We start from the raw sequence: 19,901 nt of genomic DNA on the forward strand, positions 1-19,901 counted from the left end.
ATCCTTTTAATATGATGAACACATGTGGCTGAGAAGATTATTCCTAATTACATCCGTCTCTCGTCATTTTCTCCAGTTCCTTAAGGGGACCAATTTTAGTCTAAAGTTGTATTTAAGGAGGATTCTTATGCTTAGTTCTGGTTTGAAGAACACTTTAATTTAAACTCAAGGATTTTAAAATTTAACATTAGAAATTTAGGATATCACTTTTCAAAGCTTAAAAAACATGTACACTGTTGAACATCAGATCTGACTTTGGGGTCTTCTCAGTTCCCAGAGTGTGATAACTGCATTCAGATGAATTTCATTTTCTGCTGTCTCACTTTTCATATTAAGAAAATCGGAAATTAATTTCCTTTGAAAATGTCAAATTGAGAAAATCTCTACGCCACTGAAAGTATTTATCTGGAAGAACCAGAAAAGAGACTTTCAAAGTGAGCTCCATCTAAGTTATTCACACTGATTTTGTGGCTTAACAACCCATAAGCTTTTCCAGCCATAGAAGCCAAGAGACTTGTTAAGGCCGCTGACACCTTTATTGCTGTAGAAAATTTGTCACATTTAAAACAGGAACAGGCACCAGACCTTTTCTGTGTGAGCGTAAGCCTGCATGCATCTTGGGGAGATGGCCACCTGGCCCTCCTCCACCAGCAGTTTGTTTCACAGATGGCCGGCCAGGAAAGCCTCTTCTGCCTGAGACAGGCGTGTTTGTCTGCCATCCTGTTGAATTTTCCCTTCAGTTCCTATGTCCAGAAGTCTCAAGGTGCTGTTGAGTCAGCTGACAGCTTCTTATATTGCATCAATAAACGGAATGGAAAAGAAAACTTTTTCTAGTTCAGTATTTTCCTCTGTATTTATCTCTTTATTTAAAAGAGCGGAGGGGCGGGCGGGGAGAGCATCTTCTTTAATGAAGCCCCAGTAAATGGGTGCTGTGGGCTCCAGCACAGGCATGTGAACAACATTTGAATACGTGGAAGATTCTCCTTTCACAGGAACATGAGTTTATAAATGTCCAGGAAAAGGAGAGAAGGTCCTTCAATGGGGCACTGATCCCCAGGATCCTGGAAACCCCATTAGTGACCTCAGCTGATGTGGTCAGTGGAGTGGAAGAGGGACACGGCCCTGGAAGGGGCCTGGCAGTGTGGGGTGTCCTCAGTCTGTCTGCAGCCCCAGCTCCCCACAGCCCGCCCCCCACCCATCCCGCGGTGGCTCCCAGCCCTCCAAGTCAGCATTTCCAAATGAAATGACTTAGGGTGACTTTAGTTTTCCCCTACCGTTTGTCTCAGGAATTTACATCTCTTAGTATTTTGTCAGATGCCCTTCCTTAAAGCAAGAGTCTCCCTGCAAAGAAAAAAACCCATAATGACAAATTTTCACCTGTTACCTTGACATGTTCCCAAATCTTTGTATCCATTGTTTACCTTCTCTATTTGGAAGGCAGCTGTTTTGTGACTTCTCTAGATCACCCGTAAGTGTCCTTTGATTCTTTTTCCTTGACAATTGTCATTTACGTGCTAAAGCATATTGACTTGAGGAAAACGCCTTCCTTGGAGTTTGGCATGATGATCATTTTTGCTTATCTTCCATATGGGCTCGCAGAAGGAATCTCACTCTCAGGTAAGTGCCGGAGAGTGTTGAAATGCTGGGGTTGATGGTCCGTGGTCCTGCCTGGTGAAAGGTTATGTCGATTGGGTCACTTTCAATCATAAGAGACAGTCACGACTCAGAAGAGCTTAAGCAGTAAAGGGGACTAGCTGGCTCTCTAGGGATACATCTGGATTTAGACCTGGCTGGATCCAGGAACTCAGTGTTGTCACGGTCACCTTTTCTCTTTACCCGCCATCCTGTAGCAGAGATCAAAACATCTCTTCCAATGTTGCCTCTCTCTCAAAACAAGCCCTCTGAAGGGCCTTCAGTCAAAGGATGGGGTCAGACTGCCGAGGGCAGTCAATCCCTTAGCCCGTCCCTGGGCCCTGGCACCCACTGACCTGCATTCTTCCACTATAGTTTTGCCTTTTCCAGAATATAAATGTCATATAAAGGGAATCATGTAGTTTTTAGTCTTTTGTGACTTGTTTCTTTCAGTTTTCATAGTGTTCTTGAGAGACACCACGTTTTTGCTGTATCAGTAGTTTTACATTCTTATTGAGCCGGTTTTTCCATTCACCCTTTGAAGGACATTTGGACTTTTCCAGATATTGGCTGTTAATGTGCGTATCTTCATTTATCTTGGATAAATACCGAGGAGTAAGTAAGGTTGCCGGGTCTTATGGTAGGTGTATATTTTGCTTTATCAGAAACTGCCCAGTGTTTTACAGAGTGACTGGGCCATTTGCATCCCCACCAGAATGTACGAGAGAGTGTCAGCTGCTTCACATCCTCGTCAACACTTATTTTAATTTTGAAAACTAGCCATTCTGACGGGTATGTGGCAGTTTGATTTTGATGTGCCTTGGTGTGCTTCTCTTTATCTTCCTCTCGGGATTTGTTGAACTTCATGGGTTTATGGTTTGTGTAAGTTTATGGCTTTTATCAAATGTAGTACGTTTTTATCAGTTTCTTGAAATATTTTTTTCTGTTCCTCCTCTGCTGCTGAGCAGAATTCTCCTTCCCTCAGGTCACTGTCTGGCATCACACATGGGTCCTCTGTGAGCAGGTCTTGCCAAGGAGGAGGCAGAGAGGACTCTGGCCATTTTCCCTGGAGAACGTTGTAAACCTCAGGGTCTCGTTTGTTTTTAATCCCAAGCCGGTTCTCTTGGATAATTTCATCCCGGTATCTGCCATCCTGTTCCCTCTCTTATCTTTCCTGAATTTTGGCACTTACATAAACACCACCTGTGAGTCATTTGGCTCTAGCCTAGCTATTTTTACCTCTGTTTTTCTAGATCATTCCCCACCCCTTTGAGATGAACACTGAGTACCTGTTGGCAAAGATATATTTCATGCATCCATTTGAAATTTGTGATTAAGACCAGGGAGTGTTTTTCTTGCCTTTTCTTCAGAGAGGCAGTGTTTTCTATTTGTAGGGGTTTCATTTCCTTGGGGACCTCTGCCGTGCACACTAATGGGGCCGAAAAGAGCACATGCAAGCCAAGAACACACTTGTCCGCCTCTGGGTGACGGGCTGGCTCTGCCCACACTCTGCCGGTGGGATGTTTGTCACCCCGGGTTTTCAGAGAAGGGGAGGCTCACCCTGTTAATGTAAGGGTACAAACAGGAAAGGTGGCTTTGGTGCTGTCCCCTCCTTCCTCTTTGTGCTCTGCTTTTCCTAACTGTCGCAAAGGACGAAGTGGTTACCATGGCCACCAAACAGGACGTTCTCCCTAAGAATCATTTACCTAAATCTGTGTGTCTAGAACACAGCGGTTAAGGGCACCGGACAGACTCGGTTTGAATCCCACCTCCACCTCTCATTAGCTGTGTAACTGCAGAGAGCAGACTTAACCACTCTGAGCTTCCACTTCCTCACATGAAGTAGACATAATAAAAGTGCCACTCTGGGGCTTCCCTGGTGGCGCAGTGGTTGAGAATCTGCCTGCCAATGCAGGGGACACGGGTTCGATCCCTGATCCGGGAAGATCCCACATGCCACGGAGCAACTAAGCCCGTGCACCACAACTACTGAGCCTGTGCTCTAGAGCCTGTGAGCCACAACTACTGAGCCCACGTGCCACAACTACTGAAGCCCACGCACCTAGAGCCCGTGCTCCGCAACAAGAGAATCCACCGCAATGAGAAACCTGTGCACCGCAACGAAGAGTAGCCCCCGCTCGCCGCAACTAGAGGAAGCCCGCGCACAGCAACGAAGACCCAACGCAGCCAAAAATTAATTAATTAATTAAATTTAAAAAAGAAAAAGAAAAACCTTTCACTCGTCCATTCAGTAAATATTTATTTAATGCCCACCCTGTGCGGAGAACACTCCTTGGTTTCAGAGGTACAGTAATAAACAAGACAAGATCAGGTTTCTGCCTGGAGAAGGAAGATAATAAACAAGTAAGCAAACACATAGGGTAATTTCAGGTAGTAAGAAGTGATGTGAGAAAAAGAAATCAGAGTAATGTGATGGAGTGTCACGGGGGCAAGAACATTATGAGGTAGGGGGTCAGGAAGGTGTCCTCAGAGGGGTGGCACTGGGGCTAAGACCTGTGTGGTGAAAAGGAGCCAGCATTGGAGGCTCTGGGGAAGGAGTGATTGGCAGCGTGAGCAGCAGGTGCCGAGAGTCCCAGATAGATCTGAGGGAGCTTGGCTTGCTCCAGGAAGAGCAGGAAGATAGCGTGGCTGAAACAGAAGGGCAAGGACCCCATCCCGCAGGGTTCTGTAGGCCTGGGAAGGAGTTGGCATTCTGTTACACACGCAAAGCCAAGTGTTGGAGGACTTTTTAAAAAATCACTGTGCCAGTAATACGTGTCATATCTGTAATATGATACTGTTTATTACTTTTTAAAAATATATTATTTCTTTTTTTGGCTGCATTGGGTCTTCGCTGCTGCGTGCGGCTTTCTCTACTTGCGGCAAGTGGGAGCTACCCTTCGCCGCAGGGTGCAGGCCCCTCATTGCGGTGGCCTCCCTTGCTGCGGAGCACGGGCTCTAGGCGCGTGGGCCTCAGCAGTTGTGGCTCACGGGCTCTAGAGCACAGGCTCCGTAGTTGTGGCGCACGGGCCCAGTTGCTCTGAGGCATCCCAGACCAGGGCCCGAACCTGTGTCCCCTGCACTGTGCCACCAGGGAAGACCCTATTTATTACTTTTTTTAAAGACAGATAAACTTTATAATGGCATAGTAAAAGAGCTGGCAATCTGCATGTTGAACTGTATAGTAGTTACCTCTGGGCACGTGGTGTGAATGGAGAGTCTTGTTTTACTCTTTACCTCTGAGTTCAGATTTTTTATAGCAAAATATGTTCCTTATTGGGTAATTAACAAACAAAACTGACTATGGCCTGACTCAGCCTTCAAGAAATACATCATGTTTTACCCGCAGTAAAGTTCAGTGCAATAGAAATTGTACACAATACCCTTTCAACTCCTGCCCTTTGGATTTGAATCCCTTTATTCCTTAATTACATTTGAAACAATGGATTTAACTGAGACTAGAAGTGGATTTCCTCCCTCCTCCCTCCCTCTCTTCTTTTCCTGCCTTCCTTCAGAGGCTGACTGCTTGCTGCACTGCTGTCTACTTCCTTAAATGAACTTGCCTTCTGAAAGAAGTAAATGTATCAGGATTCTTCATTCCAGGGCATGTTTTAAATCCCCAGGCCTTTTATCTCCAGGAGTGAGCCTGCTGGACCGTTTTCCCCTTCAGTGTCTTTGCAGCCTATGCTGGGGGCAGCTGCAGTGGGTGAGGGTCGTCTAAGTGGTAATGTCACCTGGGCTTAGGGAGGGCACGTAGGGCAGACACTTGAGCTGTCCCTGCAGCTTTTGTACCCACTGCTGACCCTGACTCTTTCCTTTAGCCCCCGGGATTTGAGAGTTCCCCCGACCCCAGACTGGACTGGCATGAAGGTCGTGGCTGGCTGGTCACTCTTTTGTTGTCCAGAGGGCCCGTTTCTGTATGGTCCAAATTCAGCCCCCAAATGGGATTTGTTTACCTCTACAGAAAATGTTTAAACACTTCAATTAGTTGCTGTCGTTAAAAGTCAGAAGATTTCTGGGAATTCCCTGGCGGTTCAGTGGTTAGGGCTCGCTGCTTTCACTGCCGGGGGCCCGGGGTTCAATCCCTGGTCAGCGAACTAAGATCCAGCGAGCTGTGTGGCGCGGCCAAAAAAAAAAAAAAGAGTTGGAAGATTTCCCATAAGAAACAGATTTCTGGAGTTTCTCAAAAACCAGAAGGAAGACTGGTCAGCACTAGGCCTCCATCCACAGGGCTGCCATCAGCCCTTTATAGATGGGCTTGTGCCTTCTCTGCCCATGTGCCACTCACCCACTTATTGTTTTTATCTTTATTTTTATTGTCTGGCCCCTGAGGAGTTTGGGTTTCCAACCCCTAGCCTACAGTGCACCAGACTAAAGCAGCCAGCCAGACGCCTGCTGCGTTGAGCCTGTCTCCTTGTTTTCTGTGGAGGAAAGCTTGCTCGGCCTCTGGCAGTGGCCTCTCCTGATGCTAGTCCCACGGGAAGTTCCACGTTTCACTGTCAGAGCTGACTTTCCAGAACCTTTGGCTTTCTGCAGTGGCTGTTTAATACCGGGACTCCCGTGGGCTATGATGACCTCGTTCTGTAGGCAGAATGACGACGTGGGCGGAAGGCCACTCCTGTCACAACTTAAGCGGGTGTGATTCACAGCTTAAGTGGTTCAGGCTCCTCTGGGGTTGACTTTCCCTTCAGGGTAAGAACTCCAAAGCCTCAGCTTTGCAGTGAATTGATAACCCTTCTTGAAGCAGGCTGGCGAAACAAAGCCCTCTGAGAGCCCAGAAGCCAGAGCCGTCTCTAGCATTGGACTGCACGGAAGGAAGAGAGAGGCTTAGGAGCAAGTCCGTAGGAACTGAAGTGTGCTGTGCCGCGTGCTCCTCCCCCAACCTCAACGGTTCTGGTCTCTCCCTCTGTTTCACCTCACGTTGCCTGTGGCCTCTGTGGTCTAGAGGCAGAGTCAGGAAGGAGAAGCTCTCGGGTGGTCACCTGCAGGAACTTACTGAGAAGAGCTGATGAATTGAGGGGACAGCCGGAGGTGTTGTTATTGTGTGTTTTGTCTAGCGGAGCAGAGGCTCAGAACGACTCGTGACTTCCAGAGTCTTCTCACTGCTCTGAAGTAGCAAGTAAAGAAGTCTCCTGCCCTCTCCTTTCCTTTCTCCAGGCTCATGAGGTGTGGCTGTTGGGCAGCGTTGCTGGAATTTCCCTGTCTGGCCTCCTTTTTGGGAAAAATGAAAGAGCAAAGGAATTTGCTGTTTCCCAAGAGGGCTAGGAGATAACACGTTCCAGCTACTGCTATCTCTCCGGCCAGCAAATACCTGTTGGGCACCGCAAAGAGCAGGGTTTTCCTGTTTTGTAAGGTCTTGTTTATGCAGCAAGCTTGGCAGTTGAAATGTCTCCAACGCAATTCTGTGTTTTTCAATCATTTTGCTTTCTGCCAAAACAAACTTTATTGCACCAAAAAGAAAAAACAAAACTTCATTTATGTACAGTCAGATATAAAGACATCTCTTTGACTCCTGTGCATATATTTCCTCAACTCAAGATTAGGGTGTAAAAGTCAGGCTAGTATGCCAGACATGCTCTGCCCATGGCAGGACCAAGGAGAGGATTGTCACTTGAAAGTGGGCACACTTAAATGGATGACAGGTAACACTGGACCAACAGACCAAGGGCATTCTTCCAAGCCTTGTACTAGCTCTGGGAATGGAAGAGGGAAATTGGAAGCAGGGCCCCTTTTTGAGTCTTATTGTGAAGAGACCCAGCCTTCAGGTATCAAAGCTAAACTTCTGTCCCCCAAGCGCACTTCCTGTCCAGTTCCTTTGCTTCCTGCCCTCCCAAGTAGGACATTCTCCTTTGCTTCACTCATTTTTAAATGGGAAGTTAGCCAGTAATCTGTTTCTACAAAATGGCATAAGTGAGTTAAATATTTGCTTATAAAGTTTGACTTGGAATTCATGTATCTTGGCAGCTTGTTTAATGGCTTTGTAAAAATCTCAGCTTCCTTACATGAAATAAAGACCTCTTTGCTGCTGCCTTGCCAGGGAGACACTGAGAGGAAACCCATGGAAGTGGCTTCAGCAGTGATTAGGGGCAGTGGACAAAAGTTGAAACTCAAATCCTGAGTACACAACAAAAGTTGTAGACTCTCTCATGGTGACCTTTAAAGAAAAGACATCACTTTTTTTTAAATAACACATCTCTCTTTTCATATTATAAGGTTAATTCATGGCGATTATGGGAAAATTCAAAATTAAAGTATGACAAAGTAAATAAAAATCCACCCATTCTCCATACCCAGATTCTTATGTTCCCTTTCTGCCCCTATTATATCCATGAATGACAGTGACGGCTCACACCTGTTCTGCCCTGGTCTTGTGAAGGGCACTTTACATGGCTTCTCTGCATTACCCTCCTAACATGTCCATGAGCGTGGGTACTGTTAGTCCCACTGTACAGTTGAGAAAACTGAGGCTTGGTGAGGGGAAGAAACTTGGCCCAAGGTCACCCAGCCGGTAATGAAGCTGCCAGAGAGACGGGCCCTTAGCAGTTCTCTGCAGCCTCTGGGAGGCCTCAGGTATTATTTTCCCATCCTTTTTCTTAAAACACCTAATACTATAGGCTCCAGGGACTTGTAGGAAGTGTGAGGCATTATTGCCTATCACATGGAAGGTGCTTTTCTGTTCTGTTCATGTCTGTGCACTTTGCCCCTTTGTCCCTCTCTAGGCATTATGGCCATCCTGTTCTCAGGCATCGTGATGTCTCACTACACACACCATAACCTGTCCCCAGTCACCCAGATCCTCATGCAGCAAACCCTCCGGACTGTGGCCTTCTTGTGCGGTGAGTTCTGCCTCTGTGTGGTCCCACGTGGGCCTACCCAGAGCTACTTGTTCTTCCTCAGCCTGTTCCAGGAGTCCGTTGAGATTTTCCCTGACAGAAGAGGCAGCAGAATTCCTCAGAGCCAGATACTGCACTCCCTTATCTTTTGTTTGTTACTCTGGCTTTCACATTCCATAAAGTAAGCCTAATACCTAACAAATGGAACTTTCGACGCCTATAATTTTAAGACCAAAAAATAATGAGAACTGCGAATAATGAACATTTGAGACTCGTGTATTTGCAATATATGAAAGTGATGTTTCTAAAAAATGCGTTCCTTGGAACTGATATTGATGAGCATTAAGTGAAAAAAGACTCCATAGTCAAAAAACAGTTTGGGAAATCCTGGGGTAAATAAAGTTTAACAAGTTTCTGAACTTGTGAGACTTTTCCGCCAACGTGCATTGTGAATTTCTAAGAGAGAGACAGAGTGACAGCATTTCCCAAACTTGTCCTTTGTTCACAAGAGCATCTTGAAGGATGTGTCTCAGGCAAACCCTGAATTAGAGGTGTCATCGTTGGCCTGGGCCACACCGTGATGACTGTTTCTCTTAAGCAGTTTCAGTTATGCATCACAGTCTGATGAACCCATCATGCACCTGCCCCTAGTTTACACCTGGGAGTGAAGGAACCACTCTCACACTGTCCCTTTACACCAGCCCCCAAGTGGCTGTGCTCTGCCTGTCACCATCAGCACCTCCCCTGGCATTTCTGTGGGCTGTCTCATTTCGAAGCACCAGTTCCACACTGTCACGTGCTGGGAGTCGGGGGCAAGCTGTGCAGAGACTTCATTCCACAAACAGGGAGTCTCAGGTCACATGATCTGAGCACTGTCTCATGGCTAAGAAGTGAGTCTGGAAGCGGTCTGTCTCTTCCTGGCCCAGTGGGTATTGTTTCCACAGCACCCTTCTCAGAAAGTCATGGCGAAAGACTCTCTCACCGTAAGGAAATGTAAAGCAAAACATCCATCAAATTCTATTTTGTACCCATCAGATTTTCAGTTTGGTGATTCCCCACTTCCGGCACAAACGTATAGAAAATAGGCCCTGTTGATGGGCATATACACTGATACCATCTTTTTTGGAGAGTCATTTGCAGCATCAGTCTGAATTTAAAAGGCACATACTCTTTGACCCAGCAATTCTACCATCAGGGATTTAGTCTGTGCACAGGGATGTATGTTGTTGCTTTTTCAATATCAGAAATAGAAACAGTCTAAATATCCATCAAGGATTCATTAAATTAACCATGACGTATCCACATAATAGTATTCATGCTGCCAGGGAAAAGCATCACATAGATCTGAATGTGTTCTAAATAAGCTGATTGCAAAAGATGACAAAAATATTTGATAAAAACATTCAAGGAGGAGAAGGGTAAGTATACTGTCCAGCTTGTGGACTTGTTCTAAGAGGATACACATTTGAAGAAAAAAACATTGCTGAAATGTTTCAAAACAGCCTTGATGTTTTATGATGCTCAACTTTTAAAATAGTGTCTTTGTCTCCCAGGCTCTACGTTTATTCTGGAGGATGTCACAGTCTAAGCGGGGAGCCTGGTGCTAGGAATTTCTAAGGTGCTTTTTCTTAGGATACACAAGTGACTGCTTGTACAGCAAGAGTAAATGTCAGACTCTCTTTGACTTGTGGCGTGGAGCCAAGAGTTGAAATGTATTTCTTCCTGCAAATCCTGCAGGATGTAAGCCTTCTTCTAAACTTTGTGGCAACATTAAATATGTGAAGTCAGTCATTTGGCTTTGTCCACTCTGGCAAGGAAGTTAACAAAGGGCCCTTTCACACTAGTCACATGGCGTCTGCAGTCATTTGCTCTGAATTTTTGCCACTTTGCCGCAGTTGGGATCCTTGCTGATCACAGTGTTCAGCAAATGGACAGATTCATATATTTATCACCGTCCCCGGGTGGGAGAGTATTTATTTGCATGGGTATTTGACAGCTGGCTTATTAAATTAGGAGATTCTGAATAGCAAGCACTTGTTGCTTACGTGATAGAAAAGAATGAGAGAATCAAAGGACAAGTTTGCCAAGGTACTGGTTGCAGGATTTTCCAGAAAATAAGCAAAGTGGTATACTGGATTCTGATTAACTTCTGAATGTTTGCTTGCATAACAATCCCGTGCTGTACTGGAAGAAAATAGTTGAGGCTGAATAATCCATTCTTTGGTTTGTTTCAGAAACATGTGTGTTTGCATTTCTTGGCCTGTCCATTTTTAGTTTCCCTCACAAGTTTGAAATTTCCTTTGTCATCTGGTGCATAGTAAGTATTTTCCTTGTTTTTTATTTAACTACTTATTTGTAGATCGATAACCACATATTCTGGATTCATTTATGTAACTGTTAACTGGTCGAAGTCAACAGCTACATAGACAACCTTCTGTTTGAAGTTTCTTTTTGTTAAAAATTCATGAACATACAATAAATGGGAAGGGATGGAATTAAGTAAATAAATATCCCTAGAAAAGAATTCTTGCTTGGTTTTAATTTTAAGTGGCCTTGAACTGTTATAGTCTTCTTTAAAAATTACCATTTTTTTCAGGACTTCCCTGGCAGTCCAGTGGTTAAGACTTCCGAGCTTCCACTGCAGGGAGCACAGGTTTGATCCCTGGTCAGCAGGGAACTAAGATCCTGCAGGCTGCAAGGTGCAGCCATAAAAAAAAAAAAAAAAATTTACCAGTTTTTAACGTTAGGTAGTAAAAGCAGATTTCAGAATTGAAATGTGTAATTGATCATAACCATGTAAAAACGGCATGCATAGAGAAAAGAAAATATGTAAGAAAATGCAGCCAAATGTTCACAGTGGTTGTAGAACTGGGGAAGATTTCTTTTTCTTTTCTACTTTTTCTGGATGATTATAATGAATATACCTAATTCTTGCTGTGGTTTCCTTCAAATGTGTCCATTTATAAGCATGACCTTGGACACTTGTTCAAGGTAAAGATTACGAGGCCCTTACCTCCTTTGGAGATTCATCTGGAGGAATCATCATCCCAGGTGATTCTTATCATTGAGAAGATTTGGGAAACTGTTGTAATTGGACGAGAGAGGGGTGGTGGCAGTAGGAGACAAGTTAAAATGTACCTTTAAAAAAGAAAAATAGAAGTTTAATCATTTGCATTCAAATCAGATCTTGGGAATGGAATGGGAGAAAAATAAATGTTTAAGCATTTAAAAGAAAGGTCCAGCTCCCTCAGGCATCTGATCAAAGTGACGGGAATGGCTAACATTTGGGCATTAGCCTGGTGTTCCCAGGTCCCTCGTCTGTGTCCCTCCTGTGTCTCTGTCCCGTCAGTGTGAACTCATCTCCCATAGGTCCTCCTGCTGATTTATACTCCTGTCCCTAATTTGATCTGTTTGTTGTCTTTTTAGATCCTCTGTTAATTTAAGGCACTTGCAAAGCACAGCTTGTTGAGTTACCATAATTCATCTTAACTTTTATTACCAGCTCCACTTAACAAAACACAGCTATTGAGAGGCAGGCTTTTTCTTTTAAATCACTGTCACCTACCACGTGCAAACCAGTGAGGCCTACCTATTTGGCATATGGGGAACCTGAGGCAGAGAAGATAAGGAACCCTAAAGAAAAAGATGTTTCTCCTTGCAATCTGGGTGCTTCTACCTTAGTTGGCACAAGCTCATTGCTTTTGTCACTGTTATGTGTCCTCCAAACTCAGGTTTTAGGACAAGAAAACAGCAGCAAAAGTCTTTTATAGAAAGTATAGTAGCCTTTAATGTGGTCACTGGGTGAAAGGGGCCACATTTGGTCAACCCTGAAACACACATGTGGGAATGGAGGATTAGATTTCAGTGGGTGAAACAGGGAGGTGGCGATCTCAGCCATGAGCTGGGAGGGAAAGAAAAATGAGGCGATGCCTGGGGTGGTGACTCAGTTTCCCCTGAGCAACTGGTCAGTCTGGCCCTGGCACTCCTAGAGACGGCCTGTGCCGCTCAGATGGATTACCTTAGACTCACTCCGTGGTCAAGGGCATGGGCTCTGGGGACCGAGCCAGGTTTGGGACTTGGCTCCACCACTTCCTGCCTGCGTCAGCTTGGACCAGTTACTTAATACTTAACCTCTCGCTGTCTCAGTTTACTTGTCTCTAAAATAGAGACAGTAATACCTACCTCATGAGACCTTTGGAAGGATGTAAATTGAACAAGATAATGCATATAAAATCATTAGAGCATTGTCTGGCATATAAATGTTAGATGATTGTGGGTAATTATTAACTTGACCTTCCAAGGCACAACAGTCCAAAGCACACTCAATTCATGCGGGTTATAAGAATAAACTTAGAGCCTTAGAATGTATATATATATATATATATATATATTATTCTGTTCAAGTTAGTTATGGTGAGAACCAAGATGAAGAAACTGGAAGTAAATTAATAAGTAGTTCTAAGAAGCCACTTAGATAAGATTTAGACTTTACATAAAGCTCTATTTTGTTACAATCGACATGCCTTTGGAGATGGCTAGGAACCAAAAGCCATGGCAAGCAACTGGCTAGACAGGGTGTATGTGACCTCCTGTTAGAACCCACCTGTGCATTCCTCTTGCGCAGGGAGCAGCATTTACGGACATAGGTAGGCGCTTTTCAGCCTTCGCTCCTTTCCCTGAGGAGTGGGGCCCCCATGGGAGAGGCAGGAATACCTTGTCTGTTCCCCCAGAGCTAGCCCATTGGGAATGATTAGTGCAGGCCCGTCCCACAGCGGAGCACATTTGGAGGAGCCAGATTACCCTTAAATTAATCTCTGGGTACTTCTGCACGGCCTCTTGGCATTACTGAAGCTGTCATTGATACCTTGTTAGTCCTCTCTTTCTGACAATGGAAACGTAACATACAAAGCTTTAATCCTTTCCTAGACACATAGAAACTGGCATCTCCTGGGTCTCTGCTTAGCACTGAGTTCATGTCTTTGATGACAAGGGGATGCTGCCTTTATGATGGGTGTGTTACCAGGTCTGTGTTAGCCTCAACAAGCTTCAACTTGAAGAACCAGAGGTTTCCATGTTAAGACCTAGTTTGTTGCTGTTAACAGGTGCTTGTGCTGTTTGGCAGAGCGGTGAACATTTTCCCTCTCTCCTACCTCCTGAATTTCTTCCGTGATCATAAAATCACACCAAAGATGATGTTCATCATGTGGTTCAGCGGTAAGCCCAATCTTGAACGAACGGTGGAGGGAACATGTGTGTTATAAAGGCACAGGCCCTGCGGAGAATGCCCGTGCCTGTCCCCGGAGCCCTTGCGAGACGAGCATGCCTCACCAGCCCCGAGTTGCACGTGCTCCCACTTAAGGGCGCCGCTGTAACACAGGCCCTGCGCGAGGCCCTTTGCAGGCGGCACCCCTCCCCACAGCGCAGGAAGTGGGTGGTGCGTGTCTGCTCTACAGATGAGGAAGCTCAGGCTCAAGGGTAAAGGACTTGCTCGGGACGAGGGGCCCCAGGAGGCAGAGCCAGGATTTGCCCTCCTTCCCTCCACTCTTTCCGGGACAGACCGGGTAGCCCAGGGCAAGGTGTGCACGGCGCCCCTCCCACCTGAGCGCTTTCTAGGCTGAAGTAACAAGGGGCTCAGAATAAAAAGGTTAAAGTTTAAACTTTTTTGTACTACAGGTTAGATTTGGATTTTTTTTTCATTCAGTTACTAAGTTCTGATAGTTTATTTGACCATTTCAGTTGCTGTTCAATCCCATATTCCTCTACTTTTTAAAGGATCGAAATGATTTCATAAATCTTTGACTCCTAAAGAACCGGATCCGTAGACATCTTTAAATTTACTTAGGAGCAAATACATCCAGTTCTTTGTGCTTTCTTATTTAAATATTATAATTAAAATATTTCTGTGTGGGTCAGGGTATAGCAACATGCTTTGTAAGCTGTTTTCTGTCCAACAGCATATCTGTAAATTTCTCACAGATTTCCTTTTCAAAAGACCTTGTTTAAAATATATTCATAGGTGTGTGTGTGACAGATCTAGGTAGGTAGGTGTGTATATATGTGTGTACAGTGAGAGAAACTTTTTTCTTAATCTTTTTTGCCAGTGAGGGAAAAAAATCGTAAAATAGTTGATCCAAGGTCTTGAAAATCTGAAAGAAAATCTAAGAAATGTATCAGGCATTTTACAAAGTATGTGAGCTCTTTGGGGTTGGGGGGTGTGGTGAGAGACCTCTACAGGGAAGTGGGCGGTGGTTTTAAACAGGGAGGGCTCTTGGTTCCGGGTGTCCTCAGGCTGTCCAGGCCTCTCTCCATTGATTCCCTCCCTCTTTCCTGGATCCTCACCCTGTCCCACTGGCTCCGCCATCATTCAACAGTTGAAGATTCTCCTTTTCCCCGCAAAAAACCAACAACTTCAGCCAAAACCCCTGCTCCTCGTCCCCTCCAGCTGCTTCCCCATCTCTTCCTATCGTGGCCAGACTCTTGAGCGAGTTTTCTTGCCCATTTTCTCCACTTCCTCCCCTCCTGTCCTCAGGGCTGGACTTGGCCTCGCCCGGGTCACCAGCAGCCTCCCCCAGGCAGACCTGGTGGGCACCGGTTAGCCCTCATCCCACCCGCCTCCTCGGCTTGGGGCTCCTTCCTCCCACCGACCTGCCCTCTGACTGGGAGGATACCCTCTTCTCCTCTTCCCTTGGCCTCCAGGCCATGCTCTGGTTCCCCTCCTTTCCCTTGGGATCTCCTCAGGCTCCTGTCCAGGTCCCCATCTGCCTTTACCCGCACCTCAGCAAATATTGGCTTCCTCAGGACTCAGCCTCAGACCTGCTTCATCTCTTACGCTCTCACAAGCTCACCTGTCCTGTGGCCTCAACTTCCATCTGGTTCCCACCCTCCCAAAGCTGTTTCCTCCGACCAGGCCTTCCCTCTGGGATCCAGACTCCAGTGTCTGAATCCTCCTTGGATGTTGTGGAGCTATCGCGATCTCATTGTCTAGTACGGAACTTACCTTCCTGCCCAACCTGCTTGTTTGCCAGCATCCCCCTTCCTTCCACAGGAAACAATAACATGTAGCTCCCTCTTACGAAGTGTTTACTGTGTGCACATGCTGTTCTATGCCAAGGCATTTCATCCTCGGGCCACCGTCATGGCAGGCCCTGTGTCTAGTTCCTCGTGCCAGCCTGGGAGGCCCCAGGGAAAGCAGGAGGCCAGGGGGTGGACCCAGGAGCCAGACTCCTGACCCCGTGCCCAGACCATCACGCAGCAAGCCTCCTAGGACCCGGGCATCCTCCAGGCCCTTCCCTTCCCTGGTCACCCCACCTTCCCCCCGCTCCTGTGACCTGTTGCTTCTGCTCCCCGTGTCTCTTTTAATTCCACCCCCTTCCCTCCACCCCGCTGTGTCCCCATATAGGGTCTGGGCTGCAGCAGCCAGCCCCCCATCATGCTGTGATGTGCCGGCCTCCACGTCTGGGTCAGATCCTGTCACTGTGTGCCCGGCCCGCCCTCCCTTCTTCTTCAGGCCCTCACCCTCACACAAGTCCTCGTTTGACATCTCTCCTCCCTGCTGCTCTGGGAGCTCCTGTCCCCCCTGTATGGCACCAGACAAGCCAGGAAGTTTTTTAGAGAGAACGTGCCATTTCCCAGCTCAGTCCATACCCCTCAGTCCAGCCAGCACCCTCCCAGGGAACCAAAACAGGAAGTGAGGGAGAGGCCGTGATGCAGTCCCCTGAGCCGCTGGCCACCACGGGGGTGGCATCCTCCACTACAGTGGGCATTGGGCAAAAGGCATTCTGTGCCGTTGCCAGTAAAGTGTGTGGCCCTGGGAGGACACCTCATTCTCAGTCTTGGCGCCTCATCTGTGCGCTGTGAGAATAACAGGACCAGCTCTACAGCTGTGACAATCGGATGAGGTCGTGTCCGCGGAGCACGTAGCACAGGGAGGGCTCGTCTGCACCAGCTGTCGTGTTTCTAAAACATAAGCGCTGGGCTTGATAAATCCTCAACACGCACACGCCCGGCGCTTCACAGCCTGGACAGGTCACTTCACCCGCTCCGCTCTGCCGCCCTGAGAAGTGGGAGCGGAGGTGAGCCTCCGTTCCTTGCGCCTGCTTCTCTCACACCCCAGAGCCTCACAGGCTGAGTTCGCACTCTCCAGTGGGTGCATTAGGATGTCGAGCGGCCGTGGTGCCGGGCTGGGCCCAGATCCCCCGAGAACTGCTGCCCCTCCCGCCTGCCTCCGTCCCTCTTACTCCCTTCACTGTCGCCCAGGCCTGCGGGGGGCCATCCCCTATGCCCTGAGCCTGCACCTGGACCTGGAGCCCATGGAGAAGCGGCAGCTCATCGGCACCACCACCATCAGCATCGTGCTCTTCACCATTCTGCTGCTGGGCGGCAGCACCATGCCCCTCATCCGCTTCGCGGACATCAAGGACGCCAGGGCGCGCCGCAGGAACAAGAAGGACGTCAACCTCAGCAAGACCGAGAAGATGGTGAGTGCCGGCCGGGCGGGCAGGGGCAGAGGGTGGGTCCCCACTCGCCGCCAGAAAATGGGGGAACGAGACACAATCTGAGGATGATCCGTCCCTGGGCACGCACGCATAGGCGCGCAGCACATGCACACACGCACGCACCAGCTTCCCAAAGTGACAGGGAGGTTGGACTCAGGGTCTGAAGCGTGACTCTTTGGGGTGGGTTGTCTGCCGGCCTCGTGAAGCCACGGAGGCAGTGGCGTGGGAACGTGAACCTTCCAGACTCTTTCAGGAATGCTCCTCCCCTGCCAGTAACCACACCGCCCCATCAGGCCGGGACTGGAAGGAGGGTTTCAAAATCACAAAATGACAAAATTGTATCATTACCTAGCATCTACTAAAAAGCCTCCTGTTGGGGCTAGATAAGGGGAAAGTGCTCACAGAGGCTTGGAGAGTTACAGGAGACGGCCCTCCACTGAGGACAGGCAAGGCATGATTTGGGGGTGGAGGTGCCCAAGGCCATCTGCAGCGAGCCTGAGGCTCCTGGACCCCTGCCCACCTCTGCCTCCTCCAAGCCACCCTCCTCCCCTGAGTCACAGTGATTGTGCCTTTCCTGCCCTGTGTTCCCTCGGGCCCTGGCCTCTGGTCCTGCCTTCCTGCACCACCCCCTGCTCCACGCACATGCTTTTGCAGAAATGCATCTTTTTCTAGTTCCCTTGTTCAAGGCCATCAGTAACTTTACTCAGCCCTGGAAGGCACAGAAATCCTCAACCAGAGGTGGGGAAAGGGGATGTGGCCCACCTCTCACTCTGGAAAGTCCAGTCTGGGTGGATCTTGGCCTCCAGTCTCTGCCCGCGGCCTCTCCAGCCAGAGTTGTGCTACTGGGAGAACCTTCAGATGACGTCAGACAGGGCTGGCTCACAGAACTTTCCTCACTCTCCACAGCCCTTCTCCCCCCACCCCCACCCACCAGCCTTCTTGTCTGTTTTTAACCAAAGCTCAAGTATAGGTTCTCGAAGCTGTTAGTGGGTGTCAGGATTGGTGGAGGGCTCCAGGGTCTTACAGGTCTGGGGTGGGCGCCCAAAGAATTTGCATTTCTGATGAGTTGCCGGGAGGTGCAGCCACACTTGGCCAAGCACAGCTCTGGTAGAACCAGGATGTGTGCTCAGCGGGGAGCAGCTGCTGTTTAGGGCATGTTTTCTGTGGTGCCTGCGCTGTCCTTGGACTGTCCCTGAAACCTGCAGGAAGCAGATGGTCTCATGATCCCCATTTTGCAGCTGAGAGCACTGAGGCACAGAGACCAAATCACACAGCCCTGGTCACACAGACTCTTAACCACCCCACTTTCCATCACTGGTCGTCAAGGTGGGGTTCCTGGTCCAGCAGCATCGGTGGGCGCTTGTTAGAAATGCACATTCTTGGGCCCCCTCCCAGACCTGCTAAATCAGGAACTGCAGGTGGGCCTAGTGGGCCCAGCATTTTGTGGCTCCCCAAGCTCCAGGTGATTCCGATGCCGGCCAGAGTTTGAGAAGCACTGCTCCACGGCAGGGAAATGCCCTCCCTGCCCCTCCCTCTCTCCCACCTCCTACACCCAGGGTACACCTGCGCTTGGGGGCGACAGTGCAAAACTGCCTATGGTCGCCCCTGCAGAGGGTGGGTGGTCCTTCCCTCCCTCCCTCTCTCCCTCTCCACATCCCTCCCTGCTGCATCCACATGACCAGCAAATGTACCCAGAGTGGGCCTCTGCAGGCAAAAAACGACAAAAGCTGCCTCCCTCGTTCAGTTCACTGGTAAAGAGACAGCCTAGAAGAGCTCCCAGTCCTGGCTGCACAGACAGCCACCTGGAGAGCTTACAGTAGACCAAGCCCCAGCCCTGAGCTTCCAACTTCTTCACAATTCTGATTTTCCTGGATGTCCATCGTTTTCTTACACACCTTCCAGCCTCACTACAGGCTCCCAGGAGGCCTCTTTGCTGCCACCGTTAGGGTTGGGGACACTGGGGCCGGGGTGAAGAGCTGCGAGGAGGTAGGCTGGGTGGTGTGAGGGCTTCCAGGCAGGTGTCAGCTGACGAGCCTTCGGCTGCCTTCTCCCCACCCCCCTACCCCGCCGCAGGGCAACACCGTCGAGTCGGAGCACCTGTCGGAGCTCACCGAGGAGGAGTACGAAGCCCACTACGTCAGGCGGCAGGACCTCAAAGGCTTCCTGTGGCTGGACGCCAAGTACCTGAACCCCTTCTTCACGCGGCGGCTGACCCAGGAGGTGGGACGCAGGCCAGGGGTCCCTCGCCTTCCTCCCTCAGGGCCTGCAGTGGCCAAGAGCAGGGTGGGCAGGGAAGACCCACGTGCCGGGTTGGGTGGGGGCCTCTCCCCACTCAGCGTTCTCTCCTTCCCAGCCTCACGGGCTGGATTTGCTTGCAGCACTCTGCATCTGCTGTTCTTCCTTCGCTGCCATATTTAATGCTGGTTTGTTTATTTATTTATTTAATTCATTTATTTTTGGCTGCACTGGGTCTTTGTTGCTGCGCGTGGGCTTTCTCTAGTTGCAGCGAGCGGGGGCTACTCTGCGTTGCGGTGCGCGGGCTTCTTATTGTCGTGGTTTCTCTTGTTGCAGAGCATGGGCTCTAGGTGCGTGGGCTTCAGTAGTTGTGACACGTGGGCTCAGTAGTTGTGGCTCGCGGGCTCTAGAGCGCAGGCTCGGTAGTTGTGGTGCACGGGCTTAGTTCCTCCATGGCATGTGGGATCTTCCCGGACCAGGGCTCGAACCGTGTCCCCTGCATTGACAGGCAGATTCTTAACCACTGTGACACCAGGGAAGTCTCTAGTGCTAGTTTAATAATAGACTTGTTAACCCAGTTTGGATTTCCTGGATAATAGACTTGGGACATTGATCGGCTACTGAATCTGAGCTGAGGAATTTCAGACCTGCCAGGGCCTCGGACAGTGGCCCGAGGCTCAGGGCTCTCGCTCCATCCCTCCAGGCA

General features: G+C 48.6%; 1 protein-coding gene across 7 annotated transcripts in view; it reads left to right on the top strand.

Moving 5' to 3' along the window:
• Positions 1-19,901, top strand: part of SLC9A8 (solute carrier family 9 member A8) — a 72,397-nt gene that overhangs the window by 46,822 nt on the left and 5,674 nt on the right. For 5 of the 7 annotated variants that reach the window (XM_089897044.1, XM_089897045.1, XM_022597431.3 and 2 more), the window contains 7 exons: positions 1,512-1,617; positions 8,352-8,468; positions 10,700-10,782; positions 11,433-11,516; positions 13,568-13,679; positions 16,722-16,942; positions 19,034-19,180. In XM_089897044.1, coding sequence (XP_089753170.1) covers positions 1,512-1,617; positions 8,352-8,468; positions 10,700-10,782; positions 11,433-11,516; positions 13,568-13,679; positions 16,722-16,942; positions 19,034-19,180 — 870 coding nt within the window. The remainder of the gene's footprint in view (positions 1-1,511; positions 1,618-8,351; positions 8,469-10,699; positions 10,783-11,432; positions 11,517-13,567; positions 13,680-16,721; positions 16,943-19,033; positions 19,181-19,901) is intronic. The other 2 variants (XM_022597433.3, XM_022597434.3) reach the window with 1 other exon arrangement.

Source organism: Delphinapterus leucas, chromosome 15 (genome assembly GCF_059928025.1).
Source record: "Delphinapterus leucas isolate spDelLeu-1000000601 "Yukka" chromosome 15, BTC_Dleu_Yukka2, whole genome shotgun sequence".
NCBI classification, from domain to species: domain Eukaryota; kingdom Metazoa; phylum Chordata; class Mammalia; order Artiodactyla; family Monodontidae; genus Delphinapterus; species Delphinapterus leucas.